The sequence below is a fragment of the Semicossyphus pulcher genome, unplaced genomic scaffold (genome assembly GCF_022749685.1).
Source record: "Semicossyphus pulcher isolate SPU_LCO1_2020_fin unplaced genomic scaffold, fSemPul1.0.p SCAF_28, whole genome shotgun sequence".
In the NCBI taxonomy this organism is placed as follows: domain Eukaryota; kingdom Metazoa; phylum Chordata; class Actinopteri; order Labriformes; family Labridae; genus Semicossyphus; species Semicossyphus pulcher.
Window position 1 is genome coordinate 5,771,357 of NW_027211702.1, and position 14,874 is coordinate 5,786,230.

A 14,874-nucleotide genomic window follows, 5' to 3' on the forward strand; every position below is an offset into this window, starting at 1 on the left:
AACATATGGCTTTTATTTTGAAAAAGACGCTGTGTTCCGGTTGCTTTGACAGTGGCAAACGGAGGTGAATTCACGGGAAGATCACGTGTCGGTAACTGTGGTTGGGTTGTGTGTGTGCGGTTGTGTGTGTGTATGAATAAAACATGATTAGAAAAAAAAAAGAGTGGTGACGGTGGTAAACGTGACCGGCAGACTTACATCATCAATCAGATCAGACGCAGAACGAGACCGTTTAAAGATCAGCGGCACGTTTTTAGCGCTTTGTGTTTTAGTCATTTCAGCACCCATGTTGTTATTATTTCTCAATACATTGATAATAATGAGGATTATGACGAAGAGTTTCATTTTTCATCTTATTTATCTTTTTGAGGTCACGAAGGAGACGGAGGTCTGCATAAAATACATGCACAGGAAATGAAAACAAGAGACCGTGTAAAAAAAATACCACACCAAATATTCCAGTATGCACAAACAACAATAATAATACACGGTTTATACAAAAAAACAAAATGCTATGAATTTGTGCAGGCTTAGTTTGTCTATTTTTTCTTGAGCTGTTTGATCACATTTAAATAAATAAATCAGATGTGAGACAGCGTCAGCAGAGATGAGAGCATCACAGTGTGCATGTTCGTAGTTTTTGCTTGCTTCAGTTAGACTGTGGCCTGTCAGATGAATCCTAAAAAAGCACAGAGTTTAAATGAGAAAAGTAAGAGCTCAAAAGCCAATTGTTGTTCAACATCTGCAATGAATACGCTTCTTTTCTATTCGCTAATTAGACAAGAGGAATGACAAGAGGATGTTGGTTATGAAAGAGTATTGAGGCTATGCATGAGGAAAAAAATGACCAGACATTTTTTTAATTTTGCATTTTGAGAATAAAACTGTGCTGTTGTGAATAATGTCAAAATGTATTAAATAAAGCCATGCAACTGAGTACTCTACAGTCTTAAGCCGTTTTATTATTATTATTTTTTTTATTTAGACATGAATAAAGGCTGCACTAAGGTGATAGAAGCTATTCCATGTCTTACATTTCAAATCTCAATGTTGCAATATTTCTAAGGTTATAAGAACATGATTTGAAAACCTTTGTAAAATATTGCTCTAATTATAAATTGCTGTAAAATAAGACACCGAGATTTCTTGAAATAGGCGTGATATGCTTTTCTTCTTTATGGTTTCCAGCAGGGAAACTTGTCAATGATGGTTACTCCAAACACAAGATCTAAAGAAGGAATAATTAACTGTTACATTTTCTGGACACTTGTGTTTAAGATGCTATCCAATATAGCATTAAGATAAGATAAGATAATTCTTTATTGAATCCCAGAGGTGAAATTCTTAGTGGGTAGTAATAGAGCATCGTGTGACTTGTTTAGCACATGATCCTTGAACTGTGTAGCAAACGCTTTCCACAGTATTCCTACTAATTTTATCCAATCTTCATCTCATTTTGACATTTCATCCTTCCTTGTAGTTCCCAAATTTGTGTCGGTGTGACCAATTACCGCCCTGTATATAAGAAGTAGATGTAGCCTCATGTTAAGCCAATGGGGTCAGATTCCACTGGCTGCATCTTATCACTTGATTTATTATGTCAGTAAAGATTTTTTTAATGAGTTTATGGTCTCAATCTGCACTTTCAAGTCTTCTTCAAAACAGCCTGATGTTCAATATGTACATTATGGTCCATTTAGAGTCAGAGCATAAAGCAGGGGAGGATTTAGTATGTGGTTACCTGTGATTGATAGTGAAAGTGCAAACATGGTGACCTGAAAAATGTCTGTTTGGTTGTTTAAAAAGACACTGAGGAGTCGGCTGTTCATTTCAGTCCTGTTTATCGCTTGCTAAAATAAGTATCTCAATTCATATCACAGTTACCATAAATGACAAATTCACCTTGCTAACCAAGCTAGTGCTAGTGTTAGCTGATAACTTTATCTGTTGCTCACCACTCGCTCCTCCTCAGCTCCACCCACTTGTCAAAATACAATCTGACTTCAAAACACAAAGATCTGCTTTTCTTCTTTATGATTTTGCTTCTAGCAGGGTCATTTATCTTTAGTGCTGATTCCAAACACTGTTCTAATTTTCTCTGGCTACAAGGTTGTGGCCTAACCCCATGACTATAAGTAGCATACGAATGGCCTCCATCTTTCACTAATTCCTGGCAGTTTTCAAAAATACTTATATGATTTAGTTAAATGTGTTTCTTAATTAAGGGTTGGCCCTGTAGCAATAAATACTCTTCTAAACCCTGAGGTAAATACTGGTTTAATCCTGGTAACAGCTAACACAATTGTTAGCTAATTATTTCACAGCAGTGGAAGTGCCTCAAACCTGCATTCTTTCTAATGTCAAGCAGGGGGCGACTCCACTGGTTGCAAAAAGAAGTCTGATGTATAGACACGGCCCTACTTCTCTTTTCTCTCATTTTCCTAACGAGTTTATGTCTCAATCTCTAGTTTCAAGTCTTCTTCAACACAGGATGATGGTAAGTTAGGAAATTGTGCTCCCATTTAGAGTCACAGAGACAGTAATGCAGGGCGTGCTTAAAGGATGTGACTGTCAAGTACCTACCAAGTCGACCTATGAGTAATGATAAATGCATAGCAATGCACATCCATTTATTCGTACAAACACGTCATGTACTGTCAATATTCAGCAGCATTAATACCTGAACAGACAAAGAAAAGAGCTCAGCTGTTCAGAAACGGCATCAACAGAGAATTTTAAAAATGATTGACTATTTTTAGTGTTCTTTATTCCAATGTCTGCATGGAGGTCATATTTTCACCTCAACGACTCTTTATGATAAAAAAACCCAGAATGTTTTATTTGTTTACTCCTGTTAAATCAACAACATCTAACTGACTGATTGCCCTTTCTTCTGTCTTGTCTTTCTGTCCTGGTAAATGCTGACCTGCTCTCGTCGTCAGTGTGTTTGGAGGCGTTGCTGGGAAACCTTCAGAGAGAGGAAAGTGTAGCTTACCTGTAAGCTGAGACACAGAGGACAGCTGTCAGACTGTGTGCTGGATGACTCATCTGTGGCTTTAGAGCTGTTTCATTTAAACAAGGATTGAACCAGAAACCAAGAAATCTTCGTCCTGACAGAGTCTAACCTGCACAGGTAGGTCTCATCCTGCTGATGTGGTTTGATAGAGCAAACATCTCCACCAAGGCCACACAGTCCTCTTCTTTTGTTATAAAATGAAAAATATGTGGCTAATTTAGTCAATTGGGTGTATTTAAATGTATCTTGTAGCTGTAGCGCCACCTACAGATGGAATAGCATCACATTTTGAAGGTTGATATTTGTCATCAATTGGTTGCACCAAGAAGAGACCATATTTGGACAGAAGAAGGTGGAGAGACGCAAGGGGCTAGCAAGTTGTCAGCTAATGGTAGTGCTAGCTTTGTTAGCATGGTGTGTCTATAATTTACAGTAACTGGTATATTAATTGGGATGCTAATTTTGCCGAGCAAAAACAGGCTTTAAACATTAGCTGTGTCTCAAGCTGCGGCTCTTTTACAGGTCTTTTTTGCGCGCTATAAATCAATGGCCCAAACGGGGACAAATGGGGCTAAAATGACGCCCTCAGAATGTAATTAAAACCCTAGCCCCTGTGATGGAGCAGATCAGTGGTAAAACTATATGTGTGTGTCTGTGTTTGTGTTAATGAGGGACAGCAGAGGTGAAGATGGCATTAGCCAGCGGTCACTGGTTAGAGAGAGAGATGAGAGGAGAAGCCCCAGGTCCCAGGTAAGTCTCACTGTCCCTGAAAAACTAAGTGCATGTCAAAGACAGACTGATGACTCATCTTCTCTGCAGGATAGGTCTGAGCCATGTCATGACGTAAACTCATTCAAAGCTTTCAGGGGATAAATATTGGGCTGAAACAGGAAGAGATGCAGATCCCTTGTTGTTGTCCTCTCTCACAGACACGGTCACGCTGTAGCTGTGGCAGGAAACGTCGCCTTTCTGTTCGGAGGAGCCTCCAGCATCAACCAAGAGGTCACTCTTTATACTCCTTTTAAACCGTCAGATTCAAACATCAGCACCTCAACATTTTTCCTTCTTCTTTATTCAGGAGGACAGCCTTGTTTACTTCAATGACTTCTACATGCTAACAGGTACAAATTCAAGATGCTTTTTTGATCTCATGCACAGGAAATGTAGAGGAGCAAAGTTTTCACCAGCACGTCCTCATTTCGTTTGTTTGGGACACCATAAAATTTCTTCTGAAAGTTTTACATGATGTCACTGATTTACAGTTTGAGACGATGATATTCAAGAAATTTAAAGGGCCAGCAAAGGGAGTTAGTTAGCAAAAGGAAATGAAACAGTAAATACATTTTACTGAAAACAATAAATAATACCATGATTAAATATTGTTGTTGTTTTTAGTCTCTCCTGATGATTTGATGTGGGAGGAGATTCCTCAGAGCGGAGACGTTCCCTCAGCCAGAGAAGGACACACTCTGTGGTAAACTTCAGCACTCACAGAATCAGCTCATTACTTGGCGTGATGATGGGATATAACAACAAAAAGTATATAAACATATGAACTATTTTCCTCATGGAACTGGAAAGTTAATTATTTTAGTTAATTTAATAATTTGCTACATAGCTAGCTCCTATGCTAAATGGATAGAAGACAGTGAGGCTACTACGTGTTTGCTCCTGGTTTTATCCAATAATGAGGTAATAATTACTCAGATTCAGTCAAACAAACTAAGAAACAAAATTGTTAATGAAAGACGAGTCAAAAGATTAAAAATACGTGTTTTAAGATTAAGGAGTGTTGACCCAGATATTCATGGAAGCTTTTTCGCTTTCACTCAAGAGACCGCTAACCATGTCCCAGGTGAGACCAGTGATTTCATGACTATTTCACAAAATGCCTGACCAGGTTGGTTAGTCCCATGGCTGGCCTTACTTTATATGAAGCACCACTGGTTTTGTTTACCTAGAGGTAAAACAAATGTGCAAACCAATGACCGACAGGCCAAGTGGAGAGGTTGAATATCAACTGGATCAGCAGTAAAAGCAGTGACGATATGTAAAAGAAATACACCGATATGTTTTGACTGGCCTGGCTTCTTCTTATTTCCTGTGTAGTGTTGTGAAAGGGAAGCTGTACCTGTTTGGAGGAGCATCAAGCCCAAACGCCAGTGAGTGTCTGCCAGGAGTCTACAGCTTTGATATCGGTGAGAGGAAGAACAAAACACGTCCAGCTTAATTTTAGGAAGGAAAGAGTTCAATACAAATCAGAGCAGTGCAGTGATGGTGTTTCCTTTCCTGACAGTGTCTCTGACCTGGGATAGCTTAGCAGTTGGGGGTGTGGCCCTCGGGACCCTCAGACACAGCTCCGTGGCTGTGGGAGACAACATCTACGTGTACGGAGGCACTGTGGGAGGGAATCTAACCGATGACCTCATGGTCTTCAACACAGGTCCAAACATCATTCTGAAATTGAATGTTTTAGCCCAAATCAAGACTACCGATCATCTTCCAAACCCTCCATCAGCTTTGATATTGAATCACTTTATTGTCTTCTTCCTCTCTGCTCCGTTTCAGTGTCTCTCACCTGGACACCTGTTAAAACTAACGGATCACTGCCTCCTGCCCTGTGAGACACCTTCGATTCATTTCACAAAGTGTGGATTAATAACAGGACTGGATGTGAATAATATCTGACATCTGTTGGATCTTATAAACCCTGACATTCACTTAAAATATGGTTAAATAATTTAAGCATCCGTGTGTTCTTATGTGTGTAGGTGTGGTCAGAGTTCTGCTCTGGTTGGAGATCAGGTGTTCATGTTCGGAGGTTATGAAGCAGGTGGAGACTTCTGCAAAGACCTCCATGTTCTCAACACAGGTAAACACCAACCTCAGAACCCATCAGCTATTGTATATGTGCAGACGTCAGGTGTAGCAGGCGGATAGCTTGATAACTGATATCGGATAGACTTTCTTTACCGCCTGTTGGTCGTCGTTTAAACTCTGAATAGAAATTTGAGACGGGAGCTGAGAGACGACGTCTGCCACCAGGCTGTTTTCAAAATGTCCCTCACATGCAGATAATTCTAATGCAGTAAATTCTCTCTTGCACAAGTGGATAGCCTACTAATGTGCACGCACAGGGAAAAAATCGCACTTTAATTTAGTTTACTTCCGTTTTTGTCCACGTTTTATTTTGCATCTTGTCACAGAAATTGACCGAACAGAAGTGATGTCAAAAGACAAACATCTCACTCAGTCAATAGATGGTTTTATATGGAGTGCTTGTCCCAGACGATCACAGTGGATGTGTGACGTGATACACAGAAGAAAAAGCATCAGAACATCACAATTTTCATGGCACCTTTTGAGAAAAGCTGCCATGAAATCAGGCAATTTAGGCCACAATAAATAAGAGAAAAAGCCTGTGAGGGAGGGACTCCGTTATTAATCTCAAAGTGGACTGTTTTCCTGTTGTCAACGTGATTGGTCAATACAACTCAAACTACAAACGAAACTTTCTACACCATCAGTCCATCGCCGACAGACTGCAATCAGATGCAGTTATCTGTTAATAGAGATTAGAAACACTGAACTAGATTAACTCCAAATTATGACGCATTATGCGTGTGCAAAATCTAACACACAAAGTTACCTTGTTTCACATTTAGATTATTCTTTGAAGAACAAAAACGTTTTAATGGAAATGAGTTAAAGCTTCATTTGTATATTATATGTTTACAGTGGTGATATTTAAACATAAGCCTCGTTTACACTGCTCTGTATCAGCGGCGTAACGAAGCTCTGTCCTCATGCCACCTTTGTCATTCTACACTGGACCATGCAACGCCGGCGTAAGGCCGTCCCGGTGTGTGTTTTAGTGTTCCAGCATTGTGGAGGCAAAACGTGTGTGAAGTGTAAACAAACAGCGCGTGCTTCAAATACGCACACACGCCGCTGTTCCACCCTGCCGGCTCTGCAGTTTACAGAGACGCCTCTGTTACGCCTCTGTTACTACTGCTGCCGGCTCAGAGGCAGAATGACTTCGCCCCACCATTCCACCTCCGTGCGTTCTACATAGAAGATTGAACGTAACAGAGGTGCAATAATCCCGCCTTGAACCGGCAGTGTAAAAAGCCCTATAAAAATGCAAATAAGATTTTAAATATCTTGTACTAACTTTAGCGCTGCTGGTTCAAATCCCAGTTTGGACGTAGTGGGTCTTTCTGTGTGGAGTTTGCATGTTCTCCTCGTGCATGGGTGGGTTCCCTCTGGGTTCTCCAGCTTCCTCCCACAGTCCAAAGACATGCTCTTAAACTTAACTAAGTTCTGGACATCCATGCTTATATGTTGTTTATTAACAGTTTTATCCCCCCTAATAATAAACGATCCTATCAACAGATCGTTCACACGTTTCTGACCTCTTCTCTTTTTGTCTCTCCTCTTTGAAGAGAGCTTGGTGTGGCAGAAATTTGAGGCGAAGGGAGAATCACCTGCAGCCTGTAGCGGACAAACACTGACTGCACACCATGATAAAGTAAAAACACACACACACACACACACACACACACTAAGGTTTCTTTTCAACAATGAGGTGGGCCCATAGTAACAATCTGAGGAGGACGTGTTTAGCATCATACAGGAACTGAAGCTGAACAATGTTTTGTTGTAGATGCCTAGAAACAAATCATGATCAGTTCATGTGAACGATATATTTTGAATATATTAACCCTTTCCTTGTTTAGCTTCTTTTTCGCGACAGCCTGCTTCTAGAAACCGCAAGCTTATTAACTAAGTAGATCATCCAAACCCACTTTCAAACATCAGAGCCTTTAACATTAAACATTGTCCACAAACTGAAGTTAATGCTGAATATTGATCATTGTCCCTCTCTTAAATCACGTGCAGGATATCTACCTGTTTGGAGGTAGAAGCACAAATGAGGACGGCACGGTGACGTCTTCAAATGAAATCCACAAACTCAGTATTGGTGAGTGAGATCCACACCTGTGGATTATTCTGAATAAAGTCAAAGGACTGATATATTTTCTTGTCGACGCTGCACACCGTCTCTCCAGCTAAGATGAAGTGGAAGGTTCCTCTGTACGTCGGGATTCCTCCGGCCCGTCGACACGCACACACAGCGTTTGTCCTCCACAGCCACGTCAGTGTGCAAACCAATATTTCTAATTAATGTCATGTATGTTTTTATTTTCGTTATATATTCTTATTATATTAAATATTCATTTTCCGTGTGTTTGTTTGGGACACAGCTGTATGTGTTTGGAGGGAAGAATGAAGAGCAGGAGTTTAATGACCTGAAGGTGATGAAGCTCATTAATCCCTCAGAGAGACAACCAGGTACATCATCATGTTTTATTCAAAATTACATCAACACAGGTACAGTTGCAAAAAAGTCTGATTGTATGGAAGTTTAAGAGAAAACGGTCCTCCTCCTCTCCTGATTTATTCCCTCAGTAAACATTAATGAGTTTATGGTCTCAATCTGTAGTTACATAGATGATACAACATGGGATGCTTAAGGGCAGCGTTTCTCAAATGGGGGTAGGCGTGTTGCTAGGGGTACTATGAAGCAATGTAAGGGTTAATTGAGATGATCAAAAAAGGTTAATTTGAAAAACATCAGCCGTGCATAATTTCTATAATAGCCTTTGGTTGCATATACATTTGGTTTGGTTGCATAAACACATTTTTTAGTGTACTTTTTGTTTAAATCCGGGTTTTTTGCTAGCCAAAATTAGCTTTCCACAGTTAACGTGAATTACCAGCCGTTTCCTAATTCAGGGGCTGCATCCTTCGAGGGACATATTTGAAGGCCGCTTGCGTCACAGCAGCGCGTCGAAGGCGGTCCCATTCTGAAGGCTCTTTCACATGCAGTGGACAAATGTGTCCTCCTTTTCCTGGGCCACGAAGGATCCATCGGTTGCATCCTTCGAGGCCCAACATATCACAAGATTCAAACACTTTAAATGTAAAAGTTTTTGGTTTCAGCTCAGTCGAATATCTAGAGCTACAAATGTTAAAATAACGAAAAGGGACCTTGAAACAATTTATCTTTAAAATAATAGGTTGAGTCACGTGACGTTTGTTTTGTTAGCTAGTAAGCTAGCTAGCTACCTGTTGCTAGGGAAGGGAAAGGGCGGGAACAGCTGGGGACGAAAAGACCAGGCCGTCTCATTCCAGTTCACCCTTAGCGCAGGCTACGAGTGACTCATCCTCCGTAGCCCGCGTCCTGTGAAGGATGCAGCCCCTGAACTGAGACACAGCTACAGATGCACTCTGCTTCAACTTTACGTTTGTTTACGTCACTTGTGGTTAAAAAAAAAAAAACAAGATGCAAAACTTGAGGTTCCAAATCAGTGGTTCAGAAACCAAGGGGTGACATCCCTGTGGCTACTTCCTCTTCTTATATTCAGTCTGTGGGAGGAGCTAAGATGTGCAGGTTGTCCTGAGGGGGGTGCTAGAGGAAAGGTCACTAAACAAACAGAGCCAGTCAGGATGTTGCACACATGAAAAGTGACAGAAGTTGTGGGACGATAATGAAACTGTATTTTTCTCCGCAGTGATGAAGGAGATTCTGTCAGAGTTTGGTCTGCAGGGAGTCAGCCACAGGTCAGCAGCTACTGTACACACACAAACCCGTGTTTCTGTCTACCTTTGTGCTTGTGTGTGTGAGTGGAGTCACAGCCTCTTGTCACGCTCTGTTTGAGTCTCACCTCTCAGTTTTAGCACGTTGGTTTCATTCTTGTTTTGACCGTTAACAGCTTCACTCCCACAAAAGTCCCCAATGTCCGCTACGAGCTGAGCGAGTCGGCTCCACCCAACCAGGCCAGGAACACAGCAGCTAACGCACAGGTGAGGATGTAACAATCACAAGACACTGGGGCACGATGGATATATAATAGTTGGTATTGTGATATGGCTCGCAATATATCCATCATAGTGAAGATACTTCCAGACAGTGATTTGCTCATACTGTCTGCCACCTGACCTCATTCTTCTTCTTCTTTTTCACTGGATAACTTGTTTACAGGCTTCTTTCTAACAACATGCACCATACACTTATAGCTGCTGCTAACCAACTAGTGTAATGCAAAATAAATAGCAGGGAATTCTACCTTAAAGTTGCAGAAAAGGTTAGCAATGAAGCGATTAATACAGCCAAGTCCCTTTACGTGCTCTAGGCTCTCCCTGCCATAACCAGGCTGAAACATGTTTCTTCCTGAATTTCCCCCCTGGGGATCAATAAAGGATTATCTTATCTTATCCTTGCTAAAGTAGCAGTAGCAGGAGTTGTTCCCCAGCAGTAGTTGGAGCATTAGCAGTAGTTGCAACAGTAGTGGTTACCAGTAGAAGCAGAGGCAGCAAAAGCAGTGACCGGAATTTGGCTGCTGAACCAGTAGCAGCAGTAATGGTATCAGTTTCACTCGCATTAGCAGTTTTTTAAGCAGTAGTAACAGTAGTATTATTAGGCTACTTGTTGCAGGTGCAGAATTAGTTGCAGCAGTAGATGCACAGAGACATAGTAGCAGCAGAAGTATAGTAACAGTTGCAGCAGTACTAGCAGCACAAGTAGCAGCAGTAACAGACATAGTAGCAGTGGCTGTTTCAGGAGGAGTAGCATAAGCAGTAGCAGGAGGATCATTGGTTTCGGGAGTAAATTTAACAGTAGTAGCAACAGCAGTAGTTGGAGCAGTAGCAGCAGCACCAGTTTTGCACCAGCATAAGTAGGCTACATGCGACAGTAGTAGATGTAGCAGTTGTTTAAGTAGTTTAGCAAAAGTAGAATTATAGCAGTGGCAGATTTTCCTTTTTGAAGTTTATGTACAGTACAGTCTGCTCGTACTTATAATACTCAGGTAATGTTATATATCTTCCTTCAGGTGTTAGTCCACAGAGACTTCAGTGCAGTTCGAGATCAGGCGATGAAAATGATCCAGACAGCGTTCACTCTGCTGGACCAGGAGTTCAACAAACTGGACAGGTACATGATTGTTGACCTTTGATTAGCTTGTTTTATGTATTTACGTCAGATCATGAGAATGTCTCAGATATAGTTGGGGTCTTTCTGAAGAGATAATACGGTCGACTGAGTCATTGATTTACCCTTTGTATCCTCACATGACTAACAAACGTTGTCGCTTGTTTTTTTCAGAGAAAAGTCGGAGCTGTCTAAAGCTGCTGTTGCTCTGCAGAGAGAGAAAGACACACATGAAGCTCACAGACAGCAACAACAACAGGTTCATCACTGTTTTACTGCAATCCCATCTAATCGAATCGAATCTGATCGACTTTAAACTCAACTAATCCAACCTAATCTAATCCAATCAAACCAGCTCTTTATCAGTAAAACATCATATGATCTAATGTAATGCTATGGTAAACAATCTAATCTTTCTTATATAGTCTGATAACTTTGAATGTAATATATATCTTATTTCATTCATTCATTCTTCTCTAATCTTATTTAATCCAATCCTCTTTAGTCCAATCTAATTTTATACCTGTTAATTAAATCTGATGTTTAAGCCTCAGATGTACGAAGAACACTTCGACAAGCTCATGCAAACATGCAAACTTTTCAGCATGTTAGCTGTTTCAAAAGAGGCCACAAAATCACTCTATAAGGGTACTAGGAGAGCGCAGACTTCACCTGTCCAGTCTTTTATGCTGATCTGTCCACGTCTGAATATATTTCCAGAACTATGAGAATAAAGTCATAATTCATCAACTTTTACACAGCCAGTTCAAGGCGGGATTATTACGCCTCTGTTACATTCTGTCTTCTATGTAAAACACACGGAGGCGGAATGGTAGGGCGAAGTCGTTCCGTCTCTGAGCCGGCATCGGAGGTAGTAACAGAGGCGTAACAGATGCGGAACAGCACCGTGTGTGTATTTAAAGCACGTGCTGTTTGTTTACACCCTGCGCCTGTTTTGCTTCTGCAATGCCAGAATGCTATCTAAAAACACACACTGGGGCGGCTTCACGCCGGTGTGGCATAATCCAGTGTAAAATGACAAAGGTGACGCGAGGACGGAGGTTCGTTACGGCGCTGAGACGGAACCACAGTGTAAAAAAGGCTTTGGATGCGCATTTATTATCTACTTCTGAAATACAAACATTTCACATAGTTTTAACATTCTTGAAAAGCAGAAAACAATCTTTATTATCCTGTACGTGGGCTGCACGGTGGTGCAGGGTTAGTGCTGTAGCCTCACAGCGAATGAATGTGAGCGTGAAAGGTTGTCCTTCTCTGTGCGTCAGCCCTGTGATTGACTCAGTCCAGGTGTAACCCCGCCTCTCACCCAATGACAGCTTGGATTGGCTCCAGACCCCGAACAGGATGTGCAGTATAGATACATCTGTATAAGTGAGAACAAATATCAAATGCTTCGTCTGAAATAAAATCAGCTTGTCACCAAACACGGATGTTGCGAAGAACAGTGTTTACATTTCATTTGCATTTACATAAAATGTTCTTGAGTCAGATGTTCTTTTCACAATATTTAATACATGAGCTTTTCCCTCTGATGCCTTGCTCAGGGTTTGGAAGCTGTTATGATTTTTTGCTGCTCTGCAGCTGATGTAAACATAGTGAATTACTCCTCAAATATTAGAGCACAGTTATTTAAACCAGGAGGTAAAATGTGCCATCACACTTGCGATGTTAAATGTAATTAGTCTTGCTGTCTCTTCACTCAACCTCACAATTGTTGTGGCTAAGTTAGAAACATCATGTGATGTTACAATCTTAAGCAGTGAGTGTTTTTGTGTCGCACAATGAGGCCTGCTTGTCTCCCAGCTGTTCCCAGGGACCAAATACACCTGTGTAACAAGACCGACTGTAGTAAATGGTAACAGAGTTTTAGCTCTAATTAGCTCTAACTAACCACTCCACTCTTATCATGTAAACAGATCTTGTTAGCTAGGAAGTAGTTAAATGCTAACGTTGTCTCACAAAAGCTTATGTGTTGTCAAATATGTGGCTAAACCCTAAAATATGGCCGCTTTGTCTTGGGATTTTCACTATCAATTCCTTTTTTTAGTTTCAAGAATGAAGCAGATTTGTCAAATTCACTGTTAAAATCATTTGCAGCCTGGAACTAGTGTACGATATCAACATTTTCCTTTTAGAGCTTCCCATCATGACGGAGACATCAAAGAAAAATGGCCGCATGTAAATACGGTGAATTAGATGCTTGTTTGTGTCTGATCCAAAATGTAGAGGGGTTCTTCCTTGGCCCCATGCTTCCTTCACCCTCCCACCAAGTTTCATGAAACCTTGGCTCTAGTTTTCCATAATACTGTTGATAAAGATGTGAACAGACAGAGACAAAGGGCAGAGATAACATCACCTCCTTTGTAAAATGATAATGTTTGTGCTGTTTGTGTTAGGAGCTGCAGGAGATGCTAGACAGGCATCGCTCTCAAAATGAGGCGTGGCTCCGAGCGAGAGCCGAAGAGAACGACCGTGAGAGGAGGGAGCTCTGCAGACTCAGAGTCAGTAAATACACACAACACACACACCTAAACACACACACACTTCCTGTCGCACAGACGTTCCTTCAGGTAGATTTCTGCCTTGTGGCGGTTGTGTTGAGTCGCTGCAAACCAAACAAACTGCACAGATTGAGTTTTTAAAGTCTCAGCACCTGTTCGTGTCATCATCGAGTCCTTGCAGGTGATATGTGAACTTTACATTTGAATGAACTCTCTCCTCTGTCTTTCTGCTCAGGAGGAGGTGCTGCAGGAGCAGGAGAGGCTGAAGGAGGAGCAGAGCAGCGTTCAGAAACGCAGCGAACATCTTCTGTCCATCATGCAGCAGTTCAAAGGAATGTGAGATAGATTTTTGACCATGTCATTAAGATCAGGACGTGGATCTTTATGTGGTGGGTCAGGTACAGAAATATGTTATTTTGGAACACTTTATTTTGAAGTCTTCTGGGTTAAAAGAGATGACCTAACAGTGGAGGACAAACAAAAGAATGGCTGCAAATTCCTGGCAGGATTGCTCTTTCTGTAGTAAACCTGCCTTCAATAAAAAAATATATTCTAAAAAAGCATGTTTAAATTCTTTCTTGTATGCGTTTGCTACAGCTGAACAAAAATATAAAACAACACTGCATCATTTTATGATGAAATAGCTACCAAACTCAGGTGGTGTAAATATTGTCTTGAAGCTGTTGTAGAGGAAAAGGTACTGAAAATTAAAGGACAACTACAATTGCTGACTTAAAACCCACAGCCATGCTAATAACTCTGCATATATAAATGCTAACATCAGCATGCTGATAGCGGCATGCTAAGGTTCTGACAGCATGTTGTAGTGAATAAACAATTCATAAACTTGTATTTTTCTGTTTCAAAATTAAGCGTTGACTACTTACCTTTCAAATATTTATATTACATCGACCATAACTTGTTTCTGTTCTGTTCAAAGTTAATTAGGAAAAAATCTTTGACACTCCAGCATGACTTCCTGTTATTTATATTTGGGAAAATATATATTAATTTTAATGAGTGACAGTGTGAGACAGAATTATGTCTTCATATCTCTGACAGTAGGACTTAAATAGCCTCATAAAATTTGGCTTTAATAACTGCCAAGACATAAAAATGAATTTCAGTCTGTCTGTTTAGCTGGCTGTATGTTTCTCCATGACTGTCTATCGGTCTACCGTTATGTTTCTGTCTGTCTCCTCCACTGTCGCATTCAACAGCAGGACGGATCACTATTAGGCAGGGAAAAACAGCGTAATGCGCCAGTCGGTGTCCTTGTATTTCGTCTCGGTTGCACTATTTGGCAGAGCGAGCGAGGGGCGGAGAGAGCGTGTGAGAAA

General features: G+C 40.9%; 1 protein-coding gene across 1 annotated transcript; it reads left to right on the forward strand.

Moving 5' to 3' along the window:
• The first annotated feature begins 3,704 nt into the window (after positions 1-3,704).
• On the forward strand, positions 3,705-13,874 carry LOC138605041 (rab9 effector protein with kelch motifs). The gene is made up of 18 exons (XM_069677108.1): positions 3,705-3,766; positions 3,946-4,018; positions 4,095-4,137; positions 4,412-4,490; positions 5,126-5,214; positions 5,313-5,459; positions 5,585-5,636; positions 5,788-5,888; positions 7,462-7,547; positions 7,919-8,000; positions 8,089-8,174; positions 8,284-8,371; positions 9,595-9,643; positions 9,796-9,886; positions 10,915-11,015; positions 11,187-11,271; positions 13,430-13,534; positions 13,770-13,874. The coding sequence occupies exons 1-18, from the start codon at positions 3,705-3,707 to the stop codon at positions 13,872-13,874; spliced, it is 1,524 nt and encodes a 507-aa protein (XP_069533209.1).
• The last annotated feature ends 1,000 nt before the right edge of the window (positions 13,875-14,874 follow it).